This window comes from Erithacus rubecula (assembly GCF_903797595.1).
Source record: "Erithacus rubecula genome assembly, contig: SUPER_Z_unloc_2, whole genome shotgun sequence".
Taxonomy (NCBI): Eukaryota; Metazoa; Chordata; class Aves; order Passeriformes; family Muscicapidae; genus Erithacus; species Erithacus rubecula.
Window position 1 is genome coordinate 7,388,844 of NW_027635860.1, and position 17,584 is coordinate 7,406,427.

Sequence of the window (17,584 nt, forward strand, 5' to 3'; positions counted from 1 at the left end):
TCTTTCACAAGGTGACATCTTTAGTCTCCAGCCTTCTTCCCTACCTCTGAAAAGCCACCTTCTCCTCACCACCACTACTTTCACAGCATTCTTTATTTATTTTGACTTTACTTTTACTGCTGCTGCTTATGAGTAGAGTAGTACTTCCCTCATCCTCCAGCCTGTTTCTGCTTATGTTTCTTATGACTGCACCCCTATACCAGACACACCTTCAGCATTCCTCCATCCTACACATCCTCTGCAGCAGTGCCCCTGGCCCAAGACATAGGTGGTGATGGTGAACTGTGCACCTGCAAATATAAGATAGATTGGTATTTTGATGATACCTCCAACTGTTGTGACTCTCAAGTCTTAAAACTTTCCTTTTAGACACTCGTGATGTGTGTGACTGCTACAAGTCAAACTGTTCATTAAAAGTCATGGGAACGTGCAGAAGTGCTCTAAGGCAAAGACTTGGCCATGTAACCAAACCATGAACAGAAAGAACAACTGCCCTTTCTCAACGTAGATAGGAGTGCCACAAAGAGTTGGGAGAATGTTAAGAGCGGGAAAGGAAGACTCTTTCTTCCACCCACACCAACCTCTAAAGTATCCTCTAAAGGGGTATCTATTTCTGTACCTGTGCTACCTTCATGTCACCTAAATGGCATAGGCTTCAGGCAACAAGACAGTCATAGCACACAAACATGATCCAGGATTTGCAGTGATGTCTATAGCAGAAGTAATAGCAGCATTAATATTTTCTACTTAGGTGCCTTGATGTTACATGGATTTATGCCAATTCAAAATATTTGTAATGTAATTTTTTTATATTTATAAATAATGGCAAAAGCATCACCAGTCAGTCAAGGGAGAGATTGCCCTGCTTTACTCTGCACTGGCCACACCTTGAATATTGTGTGCAGCTTTGGGCACCACAGTAAAAGAATTATATTAAACTGTCAGAGACCATCCAGAGGACAGCAACAAAGATGGTGAAGGGTCTTGAGGGGAAACTGTGTGAGAAGCAGCTGAGGTCACTTGATCTGTTCAGCCTGGAGGTGACTGAGGATAGACCTCACTGCAGGTACTACTTCACTGTGAGGGGAAGAGGATGGGCAGACACTGATCTCTCCTCTGTGCTGACCAGTGACAAGACCTGAGGAAATGGCATAAAGTTGTGTCTCAAGAGGTTTGGTTTGGGTACCAGAAAAATGCTTTTACCCAGAGAGTGTCTGGGCACTGGAACCAGCTTACCAAGTAAATGGTCACAGCACCAGCCTGGCAGAGCTCAGGAAGCATCTGGATAATGCTCTCAGGCACATGGTGTGAATCTTGGGGATGGTGCTGTGCAAGGCCAAGAGCTGGACTTGATGATTCCTTCCAACTCAGCACATTCTGTGATTCCATTATATGTGCACAAAACAGTCTTAGAAAGATGCTTACTTACTACCATTCTGAACTTAAAACTCTTAAAATGCATATGCACATTACAGTTAGACCCACAGAGCCAACAAAACTGCTTCTAGCTGGAGGGTACAGTATATATGTTTACCAGGTGAAGATCACCATATGCATAATGTATTCCAAGATCTGTTTCCAAAAATCGGAGGAGGCAAGATTGGAGAGGAGAATAGCAGATGAATATGCAATAGACTATTCACCCACTTAGTGGGTGGGGGGAAAAAAAAAAGAAAAATTAAAAAGGAAAAAAAAAACAACCCAACAAAAAACCCCCATCTTTTTATGATGTTGAAGACCAAAGGTTTGGAGGAAATGCCATAAATAATGCTGCAGTGGTACCAGATTCCATTTCTTCCTCTTCTAAGGAAATACAATTCCACTCTCTCAGAAGGTACCATATATACAAAGCCATCTGAAAGAGGGCAGTCACCACCTTACCTGTTTGTGCTGTTCTCATTTTTGCTGTAATTGAACACTCAGTGAAGTAGGAGCAGGACCCAGCTGTCTCACCACACAAATAAGCATCACAGCTTCTTAGCTAAACAGACTGTCCTGCTCTTTGACCCAAAAGCACATTTGAATATTTTATGTCAAGGAAGGCATCTCAGATGGAAAGAACCAAGGCAAGCCCACATCTGTACACCATACAGGACCAGCTGACATGCAAGACCTTGGTTCAGACCCATGTTCTGCTTCTAGCAGAGCAGCTCTTCACATGCATGATGAAATGGTTCACCCAGAACCACAAAATCAGTTTACTCCACAGTATGACCCTGCTTGCTGCAAAGAATGTCTTGCTTTTGCCCCTCACCCCAGTGAACTAAGTCCACAGTATTTTCTTCATAGTCGGTAGAGACAGGAGGAGATGACTGCATGTGGTAATTTTCAGTGGGAACCTAATCAACCTCTTGAATCACTTCCTGGAAGGAGCACCTTCTCCACTGTGGAGAGTGGCCAGTTGTGTTGAGTCTTCGCTACACAGTTAGTAGGGAGTTGCCAGATTTTCCATGGCCAGGCCTGGGACAGTCCCAGATATGATTAGCAGGCCCAGTGCACGATACCCAGAACACATGCTGTGGAAAGGCTCCCAGCCCATGCCCAGTAAGTCTGGAGTGCCCAGTATGTGCACATGATTTATTTGCATATGCTTGCCATGTCGTCTGGCATTCAGAAAAACAGTTGTTGCAAAAGAATGGAAGTCACACCCTATGCACTCTTCACATGCATCTTATTGTGCAATGTGGGGTAGCCATACTCCACAAGATACTTACTGAACACAGTCTTACTTAGTATTACAGGTATGGTTAGGAAATTAAAAAGGTAAAACTAATTTCATTTACATCTAAAACTAGAAAATTTCTTTTGGCTCACCTGTCAAACCAAAAGGAAAAATATATAACTTTCCCAGCCTCAGCTACACCTCTGTGGACAGATCCTTCCATAAGGAGCTCAGTAGTATTGCCATTTCACTGTTGTCTGTTTCAGCAATAGATTGACTTGGCTTTGCCTAACGCACTGCCTTTCTTTTATTTATACATCAGACATCTGAATACAATGCGCTACGAATCCATAGCAGGAGCTCCAACTTTTTTTTGCATAAGGAGGTTCATTCCAAAGCAAAATTGTCTAAAATGTAGTAAAAGGTTCCCTCCTGAAATACTCAATCTTAGCTTCCACATACCTCAATGTATTTAGCATTCATATAGAATGAAAACACATGAAAGGCAAAAAAAAACTGCAAGTCAAAAACACATCAAGTAACAAGACCCATTTCTTCCAAAATTAAAAAAGGTAGGAAATGCCTGAATCAAGGTTCCTTTAATCCTTCACATATATACTGTAAACTATGCTGGTGAAACATTAACTCCATTCATTTTTGTCACTGACTTCACATAGGTCAGGATCTCAGCCTCGGCATTCCACTGAAATAAAGAGTATCTAACTCCCTTGCAAGATCAGGACTAGTCTGCTTTAGCAAACTAACGTTCAAGTTACACTACTCAACGATTACAATCTCTCAAAGTGCGTCTGGAAATACCTTGGACACCTTTAGTCTGCTTCCTTTGATTTTACCTTACTTCTGAAGAAAAAAAATCTCATTACTTCAAGCCTTGTCTAGGAAAAAAAGAATATTGACATGAAACCTGATCTCCAAGAATTTATCCTAACAATAAAAACACAACACAGAAACATATATGGTTTAATTGGTATTAAAAATACTTAAGTTTCAGCTATAGTCTCTGTACATGATAAACACTCAATGTAGGTAATTTTCTTATAAGAAATTAATAAAAAATAAATGCAGAATTTCCATGGTGTGTCTCCTTTCCAGTAAGTCCACTACAATTGTGCAATGTGATAATGAGATGATTTGGAGTTCAGCACCTTGCGTGGAGGAAGTAGGGCAGCAAGTGCAATTGAAATCCTGGATACCAGGAGAGATAACTTTAGCCTCTTCAAGGATCTTCCTGAAAGAATCCCATGGGAACAGGCTCTGCAGAGAACAAGGTCCAAGAGAGCTGGTCAATAAATATTCAAGCACCACTTTCTCCAGGTTCAAGACCAGTGCATCCTGATGAGTAAGAAATTGAGCAAAGAGGGCAAGACCGCTGCATGGATGAGCAAAAAACTCCTGTCAAAAGTAAAGCACCAGCAGGAGATACACAGGAAATGAAAGCAGCAACAGGACACTTGGAACAAAAAAAAAAAAAATGCTGTCCTGAAGGAACGCATTCACAGGTTCTGAGGGTGCAGGCAGACACCATAGCTGGGCTGCTTGAAGTTATCTTGGAGTAGTCATGGTGATCAGGAGAGGTGTCTGAGGAGTAAAAGACAGTAATTGTCACCCTAGTCTTCAAAAGGGGCAAGAAGGAGGGCCCAGTGAGCTACTGGCCAGCCAGCCCCACCTTGATCCTTAGAAACATAATGGAGTGCCTGGTTCTGGAAGCCATCCTTATCCACATGGATACCAAAATGCTTATCAGAATTACTCAGCGTGGATTCAGCAAAGGAGAATCATGCTTGACCAACCTGATTGCTTTCCATGATGGGACAACTACCTGGATAGATGAGGGGAAAGCAGTAGCTATTTTCTACTTAGACTTCAGCAAGGCTTAAATCCTGTCTCACATGATACCCTCATAGGCAAGTTTGGGAGGTGCAAACTAAATGAGTGGGCTGTGAGCTGTATTGAGAACCTGCTGAATGGCAGATCCCAAAGAGCTGCAATCAGTGACACAAGGTCTAGTTGGAGGCTTGTCACAAGTGGTATCCCCCAAGGGTCAGTGCTGGGCCCAGTGTCGTTGGATTTGCTTCTCAGAGATTTGTATAAAGAGACAGATGCCTCCTCAGCAGGTCACTGATAATACAAGGCAGAGAGCTGTCACCAATACCCCAAAGTGCAGCCCTGATAGGATGGAGAGTGGGGCAGAGAAGAACTGTATGAAATTCACCAAAACCAAAATAAAGTAGAGTCCTGCACTGGGGAGGAATAACCCCAGGCACCAGCACAGGCTGAGGCTGATCTGCTGGAAAGCAGCTCTGAGGAGAAGGACCTGGGGGTCCTGGGGGGGCAAGCTGTCCATGAGCCAGCAGTGTGCCCTGGTGGCCAAGAATGCCAATGGTGTTTTGGGGTGCATTAGGAAGAGACAGCAGGGCAAGGAGGGTGATCCTGTCCTCCTCAGCCCAAGTGAGGCACAACTGGAGTGCCAGTCTGGGCTCCTCAGGATAAGAGAGACATGGAACTCCTGGGAGACACCAGCAGAGGGCTATGAAGATGATTAAGGGACTGCAGCATGTCTTGTACATGGAAAGGTGGAGGAAGCTGGGTCTGTTCAGTCTTGAGAAGAGATCACTCAGCGTGATCTCACCAATATACAAGAAGTAACTCAAATAACAATGTCAACAGGACAGAACCAAGCTCTCCTTGGTGGTGCTGAGCAATAGGACAAAGGCAATGGGCAGAAACTGATACACAAAAACTTTCACCTGAACACGAGGAAGAACTTCTTTACTGTGCAGGTGACCAGCCCTGGAACAGATTGCCTGGAGAGGTTGTGGAGTCTCCCTCACTGCAGGTACTCAAGAGCCATCTGGATACAATGCTGTGCCACGTGCTCTGGTAGACCCTTCTTGACCAGGGAGGTTGGACCAAAAGGTCCCACCAGTAGTTCCTTTCAACGTAACCCATTCCATGCTGCTGTGATACTGTAATATTACCTTTAATTGTAACTACGTAAAAACACAGAATTTCCATATGTGCATTTCAGGACAGGCAGTAGTTTGGTTTGCCTTTTGCAGTTTCTGAAAATACAGGTTCACAATCAAGCAGGAATTAACATGCATACCAATTATATATGGTCATATATAATTTAACAGCAATGATGTACTACATACATCTGGATGAAGAGATCTTCGCAAATTTAACAGCATCCTGTTAAAAAAGCATATTTACAACCCAAGCAGTAGAAGGTTTCAAACCTCTACGGATTTATCTCTCCATTTCAAATGCATGCAAATTAGTGAATTTATACAATCTGTTTTGCTTTTTAAAGGACAGTTTTTAAAGAGCAGTTTTTCAGAGGTAACAAGCTAAATATACATTTGGCATCAACAACACACTGAAGCCGTTTTAGAGTTCTTTGCTCCTCCATTCTCTGCTATGCTTCTCCTGCTCAGACAAGGGTATCTGGGTGACCACCTTAAGGGCCATACTCCTAGACATTTGGGTAGTGAGAGATGATAAACATGGGAGAAAGAAAACTGCAATTAAAAAAAAAAAATTAAAAAAATTAAAAAAAAAAAAATAAAAGAGAGGGATTGATAGGGAATCCTTCCTTACTTTCAAATGAAAACCAAAATGGAGAAATAATCAGGCCCATGTTCAGTTACATAAAATTTTTTGCTCTACAGTGATTAAGGATCCAGAATATTGCTAAGCTACTTTCTCTGTTACACTTGTCAGCATAAAAATAATGGAGAAAAAATAGAACCTGAGAAATCTGGAAAATGCCATCCTAAAGATATCACAGGCTCCACTGCCAAGCCCTATTTTCTCATTAGTATGGAAATAAATGGAAGTTTCTTGAAAACAATACACGCAAGACCAAATCTTTCGTTTCAGTATATACATCTCAAACCTCTCTCAAAACCCTTGAGTGACCAAAGATATTGAGGGAGAGACAGTGCTCCTGCCACCCTGCCCAACACTGACTGCCTCCTGAAGGAGGATGCTCTCTTCCACCCTCATCAGCTGTTTTTTCTCTGCCTGATTGAGATAGCCTCAATAGAAACCCTCAGGAGCCCTATCAGTCCTCACAAACCAGAAGGGCAGTGTCTAGAACAAGGCATGCAAAAGATTCCCCGGGAACAAAAAAAAACCAAAAAAGAACATATACAAAATTGAATGCTTTGTGATCATGGAGTATTTTTAGAGCCCAGAAATTAAAAAGTTGATTTTCACAATGATTACTTTTAACTCACCTTAACCAATTACCCAGCTCTTTAAAGAAGTTTTAAAAAATGAAAAAAAAAAAAAAAAAAAGGACAAATACCTAAAGGAAAACATTACATCACTACTGTCCAAAATGCCTTTAATAATTTGTAGCCTGGTGCCTCATGTTTTATTATACAATTCCAAGTCACCAGAAATAACTTCTCAATCCAGCCAAGTCATGCAATGATGCATAGCCGAAGTTGCTTTGAGGAGGAATGGGCTAGAGGCTGAGGGCCTTGTAGACAGTTTTATGCGACATTAAATCTACAACAGTCTCAAAATCTAGAATAAAAAAGGCTCAAAATACCAACAGCTCTGAGCTTCAATGAATTTAAACATGCTCTTTTTTTTAGCACAAGCTCACATGACTTGTTAAATAATTTACTCTATAAATTACTTATCCTGTCTTACTTATTAACAATTCTAGAGTGCTTTATATAACTGCATTAGAAATTTATTTTGTGGTTTTGAAATGTACGCAATACACAATCACCTCTCTTTTAATAGGCGAGAGCTTAAAACTCGCCTACTATTTAGCTGGCAAGCAGTTCTTCCTGAAAAACACCAATTAATTTCAAACCTCATTCACCTGGATAATCATAAGTAAACATATTAATGACTTGATAGCAGAACTGTGAAGCTAGGCCAGGAATATACTTGTACTGCAAGATGTCGCTTTTAAATCAATGGTCTTTGGAGAGTTATGTACACAGAGGTACAGCAGAAATACATTTTCCTTAATGAGAAAATATTATACTGGTCCTTCTACAAGAAGTTCTCACAACTCTAAAAATTTCTCACTTACTATCCTATTAATATTTTTGCATGAGTGATCTTGACAAGGCCGACTTATTTGCCATTGTGTCTACAATTCATGGACATTACAAAACTGATAAAGTCAGTTTGTTTTTGCCACTCTTGGTCCTTGGTTTTTAATGTATCAATGACTGATACAATTTATCCTAATGCAGGATCTCACTCTGGAATTCAATTTATGTCCAATAATACCAAAGTGACCAAATTATTACAAGTATAGTCTGTTATGATATGTACTGGTACTTGCCTTCCAGATAAAGACCAGCCCACATCATCATCTTAAACAACTGGGCAAATCTGACATCTGTCTTATTTACCATACTAGAAAACGATGCAAAAACAGCCAGGAAGGGAAAGAGTGAGAGAGATGACTAAGAAAGCACCAGACATAAATAATCTTATGCCCTCCCACACCAAGTTTCAGCAGCTGGCCTTCATAGGGCTGATGCAGAAGTACCCTCCCTGTAGATTTGGATGCTGCATCCGAGCAGGAATCTAGAAATAGTTGGACTGCTTGTAAACTCTAAAGCACAACCCACATGTGGACCAAAACAGGGGTGAAGCACCCGGGTGTTAAGTGGTGGAGGCTGCCAGATACATGGTATATCATCTCTGTCATTCCTGCCACACCACCCCATCTTTTTCCATCTCTTAAAGCCAGGGAAGACCCTGGCTGCCCACTCACATTGTGCCTGCTACGAGCCATCCACCTGGCCCACAGCCAATCCTCTGCACCATGGGCTTCACACACACACACCCGGACCATGCATTACCCCAGAGCTCCCAGAGCCTGTGGATGGGATAAGGAACTGGACTGAGGACCCATGCCCCTGGTGTCTGTGGATATTTTGCCTAGGACAGCAGGATCCACTCATGTCAAGACCAGAACATACCCAACAAGTGAAGGACTGATTTCAATAGATACTCAGGAAATGCATGTGAATAAATTCTTCAAATTAATAGTCTTATACTTCTCATGTGTTATTTATACCAGTAGTAGTTCCACCAGAGACCAATGGAATGTATCTGCAGAGCACAGAAAAGAATAACCAGGCATGAAGCTACACAAGCAAAATGTAACACTCCAGTCTCTTAAACTTGTTTCTTAGCTAGAATTAAGCAGGATCTGTGGTGTTAAAATGGTTTGACAATCTGTGCCTACTGTATTAGAACTGCTTCTGTATGTACTTAATGTTTACAGAGATCACACAATGAAATAACATGACAGCTACTGCAGTTCAATTTTTAAGTTATGTCTATAAACCAATTAAAGGGTCTCTGTGTTTTATGTTAAAAGCTTGCATGAAAAGACCATCTTAAATATGTGCAACAGCATCTCCTGAGAAATCCATGATTCAAAATTATTTTTAGATCACCAAACACAACATGCAATGTCACAGAATGATACAGTAAAAACCAAAAAGAACTGTAATGAAAATGATGCTCAAAAAGCCCAGAAAAATTAGAGCCAAAAATACCAATGCAAAATGACTAGACATGTTTTAAGTTGATCATGGAAAAAAAACATATTTACAATATGTGTTTTCTGTTCTAGCCTTTCAAACCAGAGATTAAATTCTAGAGGAAAATTACTCTGTTACTTCTAAACAGGATACACTGGATAAAAAGCCCATAAAAATGATCACAGATGCATAGCTCAAAGTAATTATTTTTTCTATGTAAGCAATCTACAGAATATTACACAAACATCTGAATCATTAACAGCTATAACTCAGAAAGACCATTTCTTTATCACAGGTCCTAAAAAAATCTCCCAAAGGTAGGCCATACATGAGTAGTAGAAATTAATGCCTCCAGCTTTTCCCTCAAGCACATGCAGGGAAATGCAGCAAATTGACTTCAACGAACTGCAGGAATGTCGCCCAAAGGCTAGAATTTAGTCTAAACTCACACCGTATTTCACAGTACTTGTTATTTCTTCTAAAAGACACTGAAAAATAGAAGAAGTATGGAGAATACAAGCAGTAAGAAATCTGAATAGATTTGGGGAAAATATACTGGTATCTTTTACATAAAATGCCACAGAAAGCAATTAAAAAACGTGGGCAGGGAAATACAAACAAAACAGCTTGATAAGGTTTTTTCCAGAGATCTATCATCTACATATTCAGTATCCAAAATTTTTTGGTCTGCAAGAGATTTTCTTAGGCAATGTACATCAATGCCTTGGTGCTCTGAGCTGTGAAACGATGCAGGATTTAACACGAAAAGCTACAGAACACCCTCTCCAAATACTGTCTTCGAGGCCAACGAGGATGGAAGCACCACATGGGAAAAAAAACTTTTTTTCCTCACGGTTAATTAGGGTTCTCTAATTCCCTCCCAGTTGCTGACAAGGAGCACTATGGTCATTTCTCTGCAGGTTTTGTGTTTTTTCCTTCCAGCCACCTCCACTGAGAAGGTCAAAGCAGGCTCGCATTCCTATGGTTAGGGCATAAAAGGCAGTTTGCTGTCACTTTTTCACTTTCTGCCGCATCTCTTGCTTTTCCTTTTTTTTTTTTTTTTCCTTTTTTTTTTTTTTTTTTTTTTTTTTTTTTACAAAAATAAAACAGGAGAAATCTGGGGGGAAGGGAATGCCACCCACCAATACTCTCAGTTCGCAGCGATAAACTGAGAGAACGAAAGTTAATTAAAAAAAATAAAATAAAAATAAAAATAAAAAAGTATGAAAAACCCCTCAGTTTGATATACCTGCTGCCGCCGCAGAGGTGCGGGCTGAGCGGTGCGCAACCCCCGGCAGCAGCTGGACAAGGGTCGGAGGCGAAGCCCAGCCCCGTCCCGCTCTCCGGCTGCCCCGCGGTCCGGCTGCAGCAGGCGCCGACAACCCTCCCCGGTCCCCGCGATCTGCATCGCCAGCAATTAGGATTCATCATCTCAACGGGCTGGCCGCGGCAGCTCTGGTAAGCCGCGTCCAAATAAAATCACGCTGAGCTTTTAGGCTTCCAGCCGCTGCCTCTGCCCGCGGAGCGAGAGCCTCTAGCGCGGGTCAGTTCTCCGCCGCCCCCGCCCGCAGCTTCCCCCGCCCGCTCCGGCCCGCGCCCGGCCCCGGGCCGTACTCACATCTCGGTAACATTGTCGCCCTCGGCGCTCCTCTGCGGCACGGGGAAGGAGGCGATGCCCGGCGACGATCCCGTGCACCAGATCCGCCAGGAGCTGCACCCGCAGGACGCGGGGCAGCCCAGCGCGCCCGGCCAGCAGCCCAGCACCAGGCAGCACAAGCCCCACAGCCGCGCCAGGCCGGGCCCCGGCCTCCGCCGCCAAGACACCATGCTCACTCCAGCACTGCCCCGACGGCCTCCTCCTGCTCCCGCCGCCGCCGCTGCCGGGGCGCACGGCCGGAGGGTGCGCAGCCTTCCGCGCCGCGGGCGGGCACCCCGCGGCCGGGGCTCACATGGGCGCGCCGCAGCCGCGGCCAGGGGCGCCCCGCGGCGCTGACCGCCCCGGGCGCTGCGCGGGGCGGCGGGGGCCGGAGCCGGGCGCCGCGGCGGACAGGGGAGAGCGGGGCCTCGGCGCGGCGCGGCACCTGCCCCCGGCCCCGCGGGCGGACAGCGGCACCGCCTGCCCCCGCGGCTGCTGCCGATGATGCTGCAAAACGCGCGGGGCGGCGGGGGCAGGTGGCGGAGGCTGCGCTCCGCTCTGCGGGGGCTCGGGCGGCCGCTGCCAGCCGGAGGGACGGCGAGCGGGCGGCGAGGGAGGCGCAGCGAGCGGCGGCGGCGGGGCTCAGAGCTCCGCGCTCGCCCCTTTACGCACCGTCTCCTCCTCCCTCCAGCTGATAATAAAGCAGCTCCGGCTCCTGCTCCAGCCCAAGACGGGGAGCTGCCGGCAAAGTGACGTGGGGCTGACGCAGAGAGGGGCAGAAACTCCACAAAATGAGCCTGAAATAAAAATGAAAAAAAAAAAAGACAAGGGCGGGAGGAGGGGGGAGCGGGGGAAAGGGAGGGTGCCGAAGAGCAGATACCAATAGGCAGCCTGCACTTGAGCTTCAGCCTCGCACGTACATGTACATGTACACACACACACTCATACAGGCGCACACGCATCCCGCGGGATGGGCAGCGCGCCGCCGCCTGCGCGGACTGTGTGTCCCGCCGGGCGGACGGAGGCACCGTGCCGAGAGGCACCTGGCACGCCATCGAGGGCAGGAGCTCGCCATCGGATGATAAACGGGGACGGCGCGACAGCCCCGGGAGGCGACGGATGTGCGACCGTAAAACGCCTTGTTTTCCCCTTTACAGCTCGGCGGTCGGGGCTGCTTTTGGGTTTTCTGCCCCCACCCCCGGTTGCGGGTTTCCGCAGCGCTGCCGGTGCGCCGATCCCGCCGCAGTGCCCCGCGCTGAGCGCTCCGCAGGCGCCACCGCGCGTCCCGCCGCCGCCGCGCACCCCGGCCCCACACCGGCCCGGCGCCGGGCACGGCACACGGCACCGCGAGGAGTTAGCATTGCCGCACATCGAGGCCGAGGCTAGTCTGAGTCACACACGTTGGCAGGTGCAAAGAGAGCTGATGTGGGATGCTCTTCCCTTGCCTTTTCTGGGATTCTGTGCTTCTGTCCTGCACACGACAGGTGTGCTAGTCCTTCAGCTGTGATGACACGCTCTCCACTTATCACTTTACCGTTAAGTATAAAGATGTTGATGGTTCTTTCTTACCTAATTATCCAAACCGAGTATTTTGAAATTACTAAATCAGGGCGAATTAAAGAAAAAAAGGTTACAGAACTCGTATTACAAAGGTAAAGAATGAAGAGTTAATGCAATGTTAAAAAGTGCTTGGGCATCAATTTGACGTGACATTTACTAATTGAGAACACACTCCACTCTATTTGCATCTGCTCAGGCTAACAGGAAAATCCACATCTTACTGGGTGGCTTTGTAGGCCTGACATGGGTTGATTTTGCTTTAAAAGAACATCTTACTAAGAAAGCCATAGCCATACCTAGCTGAAACACACTATACAGAAATAATATACCTCCCCATAAAGCAACAAATGCAGACTGTACAAAAAACCATAATAGAAAGTATTGTCAATCTTGATATTTTTTAACCAAAGCTATTGAAGTTTAAGTTAAATTGTTGTATAAATGCTCAGAATATACTGCCTCTCTATGAAGTTCAGCACTTTGTTTTTTCTAAATAAAACACAAGGAAGATGAAGAGAGTTCAAATGAATACAAAGCCAATGATAATGCATAAAATCATGGAAGGACCTTTTGTCTACACCTAATAATTTTTTTTTTGAAAGGCACTAATAAATTTAAAGTGTTTCTCTAAACAAAATATTTAGGGGAGGATAGCAAGTAAGATTAAAATGTTATTTAATTTTCTAGAGGAAAAAGTTGGTGAATTTTAAAAGATTTGGAGGGAAGAGGGACTGAAAAATTAATAATATAAACTGCAATATGATTCAAATTAGAAAAGACCTTGAGAAAGAGCCTTGTGCAGGATAGAAGTAAAATTTTGAAACCTGTAAGTTGCTGCAACACCTGCATTACTGTTCTGCAGTCAAGTCTCCATACAGCTTTGAAAAATATGCTTTATTTCCCCTCTCTCTCCTGGAGGAACACAAAGACTTCGTCTCTTTAGGGCAATAAATACCCATTTTAACTGTCCTGGTGATTTTATAACAAGCTCACATTAGTCTAATCATATATATATAGTCACATATATTATTCTTTCACAGACATCTCTGTTTTCTTTGAATCTGTGAAACTGAGAAGTTGTCAAAGAAGTTTTAGATGAAACCATGCAGTTGGATCAAATTGGCTAATTAGATAATTCAATAGTGTTGAAAATGTAAAGGTCTGTAGGCCAGATCATACATTCTTAAGGCTGCAGATCAGTGTTAAATAAAGCTAGAGGCAACACTTGGAATAGGGTGTTATCACCTGTTGTGGTAAACATCAGTTTATATTTGATGCAATTCAGAAGATTTCTCATAGGAGTGTTGCTAAACTGTGCAGTAATCTTGTCTTACAAGGTTTGTGACCCATAAATTTCTGCATGACAATGCCAAAAATTACCAGGTGTGAAAATATGATGGCAAAATTACCAAATATAGTTTAAAAACTATTTTTCTCCTAAAATTAGTTTTTTATCAAAATTGACTGGGGGAAGAATGTGGGGAGAAACAAACTGAAAGTGTCGTATTTTCAGACCACGAAAGCTGTCAAAATGAAAGCTATGGAATGCTCCATCAAGAAATACCATTGCTGGCCTAGTGGGGGAAACAGCAGCTCTTTCTACAGGCACAGCTCCTGCTTTGAGTTTTTGAAATCTAGAATTATTAAAGAGTAGCTGTACAAAGAAATTCGGTGGTGAATCATGATTTCATTTCTACATAGATAAGTTTTATTTCTATATTTTCTGTGCATTTTTTCTCACTGATTAAAAAAAGTAGAAAATAACTTACAACACTCAAATACTTCTTATTAACCAGTAGTTAAGGAGAAGACATAATATGAATCAGTATTTAGAGAAAATCAACAACTAAACCACTAGAGACAATTAGCTTTCTGGTAATGCTACAAGAGCAAACATCATGCTGAAGGTGATACAACTATAGCGAGTTGAAAGCTATATTATAAAGCTATAGAGTGTGATCAGAGGGCTAGAAAACATGAATTTTAGCCAAGATTGAAAGAACTCAATTTCTTCAGTACATGAAAGTCTGACAGGAAGCTCAATAACACCCATGAAATATGTAACAAGGACAGGTAATATTTTTTTTCCTTGTCTGTAGGATAGGACAAGGATTAATACACTTGATTTGCAACAAGGCAGATTCATGTTTGACATTCTGAAAACTTTTGAAAAGGACAGTTAAGCACAGCAAATAGATCACTTCAGAGAACACTCAAATCTTGACTAATAGAGCCTGCTCAGAGCAGGTGAGGTAAACCTCTCCCAAGCTGGTAAAGAGATTTTTTTTTAGGTAGGTGAAAGCAAATCAATGACTTCCCAGAAATTATGTTTCTTTGCAATACACATTTCTTTACCTGTTTGTATTTTACCAAAGCAGATAAACTTATGGGAGAACATTCATCTGGATGTATTACAAGGAAAACCTGAAGATGCTGGAAAACTCAGTGTTTGCTTGAAATCACTGTTCTGATTATTTCAAAAATACATTTGATTATTTCAAAAGTTTTGAAACTTTAAACTCATGCACCATACATAAAGAATGTGTCACAGAATGGGAATTATAGTAAATATTTGTAAAGATTTAAACGTGTTTCTGGAAAAGAGGAAGGATCTAAAAACTCAAAGAGCCCTTCTGAGAGTACTGTTATTTAAGTGAAGGAATAAAAGCTATACCAGAGTCTGGGAACAGGTAAAAGGCCACATGATTTGTGTGTGTGCTATGGTAACCCATCCTATCCAAAGGAGTGTGAACAAAAAGACCAGTCTTACCAAAACTGTGCAGAAATAAACTGCTTAAATTTTGCTTACAATCTGGGAATTTTTAGCTCTTACAGGAGGAACATGTTGGGCAATTCATGGCACTTCATGATCTTATCAGAAACATTTTATTTTCCAGCAAAATATCCCAATTCCCATGAAACTTTTCACACAAAGGTGTTACTGTGTTCAAATTAGAGCTGTGGTCAGAGACACACGTCTGTACCATGTCTCAGAGCAAGCTTGTGAACTCCAGTCGACAGCATCTTTTGGGCTGACAACTACACTGAGGTGTACCTGCTTCTCTTACATGAAATCCTACATCTTTTCCCTAAATGACAAAGTTTGTCTTCCTTACAACACTTTTCTGAATTTCATCCAAACATGAGGCACTGTCTGAGTATTTCAGCCTACATTTATTCTTTCCAGTGTTCCACGTATTTGCAGATTTACCTAGCTACTTTATCCTGGCTGATTTTGCATTCCTAATGATGGAAACATATTTACCTTATCGCTTTGAAGCACTGCTCAGCCTTCACTAGCTTTAAAGAAGCTGAATCCTGCCACCTTGTGCTCAAGAAAATTAACACATTCCTTTACTTTGGGAAGGAGAGAAAAAAGGGGAAACGGAAAGGAAAAGTTTATTAACAACCGTGTTTCTATTAAACAAAAAATTAATTGAGGATCTGAAGATTTAATTGGTCGGTCCCAGTTCTATATTGCCTGAGATCTTTTCAAAAGGACAGTCACTCTGCTAGAGACACTGTTCACATCATGGACAGCCACTTCTCATATCCCTACAGGGTTTTGAATCTGTGGCCTCCCCCATGACCTGATGCAGACAAGACACTTATCCAGCCTCTCATCCCATAACCTCTGTCTGTTTGATGGCTCAAGGTACTAATCACAGAGTTCTGATTGCAATTGGTCACACTTGCTATGAGAACAGCACTATCTTTCCAACAATAAGAAATGACATCACAGATTGGAGGGAAAGACCTTTCTCATTTATAAAAAAAAAATAGAATTTTTTGAGGGATAGTAAAAGTAATGCATGTAAGGAGCAATGGATGTCCCTTTTCTGCTGAAGTCCAAGTCAGCATTCTGTTTTCCCTCTAATAGAATTCCACAAATACCTTTCTGGTAATATGTGAATGCAAACATCCTCCTGAAGGTGGTAGAACTGGAACAGACTATGAAAGCTATCTTCCTCCACCACATGCTTAATTGTGCCTCCTCTCCTCCTGCCTTGTGGTTTACACACCACCCCCAGCCTATTGTCACTGCGAGCTCCTACCTCAGCATCAGTCCATATTATCCAGCACTTTCATGAGTCTCTGTGTAGCCAGACAAACAGCAGCTTTTTGGTTGTGCAGCTATCTACTTGCCACATTCTGCATGCCTGTAAGACTTCAGCAGCAAACATCCCAAAGCAACTGATCAGCACTGATGTTCTGTTTTGCTGTGTTATTTCAAACAGTGTTTGTTCAGGTTAAGTTTGTATCAGTTGCACAGATTTTCTCAGTTCACAGAAATAATTTCTTTCTCAGATAACTCAGTTGACTCTCTGTATGTATGTTGGCACACACGTATTTTGTTGTGCAAATCATGCTTGTCTTTCCGATTACAAGGATTCAACAGGCTGAGAATGGCAACATAATAAAAATCTGACAGCCTGCTGTCAGTTTTCTCCCCATTTAGAAGCTGTCCAAACTGTAAGGATTTTTTGGCCATGTTGAGCCAATGATATTCTGAATCTTCCTTTAGAGTAGTCAGTGTAAAATAAGACAAAGGAAAGAAAAAAAAAGAAAGACTTCCCAAAACCCACTCTCCAGTACAATAATTTAAAAGATCCAAAATAATCAGAAAACTTAGTAACTTGTGCCAAATGAAGCTAGATTGCTTCATTTAATGTTCCAACAGCTGAGGTACTGCTGCTGTCATCATTTACATGCACATAGGCTACACAACATTGTGCATTGCTTGTCACTATGATTTTTGATTCCTCGTCCTTCTAGGCCATAGGAAATACAATGACCTGAAGAAAGAAAGCTCTGTAATTTATTGCTCAAGATGGATATAATTTAGTTTCTGATGCAGATATGCTTATCATGGCTGTGCTAGTTAGTGTTTCATTCTAACAGAGGGCAAATCTCATTATAAGGCCTGTTTCTCCAAGGGGAAATACTGCTTGTACAGTTGTGTTCATTGTTGATAGCATACAGAGTAATTGTGTTCCAAAGCTACTGATGATGTCTGAGCTTGCCTCTTGTCACAGTGGCACAGATAACAGCCACAAGCAGTGATAAGCAGTCAAGCCAGTAGAGACCCAGAAGGTCGGAAATCAATTTCTTCCAACTGTTTGATTTAGGACTGAGAGATCCTGATGGTTGGTATAGAAGCTGTAAATGGAG

General features: G+C 42.8%; 1 protein-coding gene across 1 annotated transcript in view; it reads right to left on the reverse strand.

Moving 5' to 3' along the window:
* Positions 1–11,829, reverse strand: part of NTRK2 (neurotrophic receptor tyrosine kinase 2) — a 197,202-nt gene extending 185,373 nt beyond the window's left edge. Inside the window, exon 1 of the mRNA XM_079330943.1 lies at positions 10,835–11,829. Coding sequence (XP_079187069.1) covers positions 10,835–11,814 — 980 coding nt within the window. The 5' untranslated portion in view covers positions 11,815–11,829. The remainder of the gene's footprint in view (positions 1–10,834) is intronic.
* Positions 11,830–17,584: the final 5,755 nt, after the last annotated feature.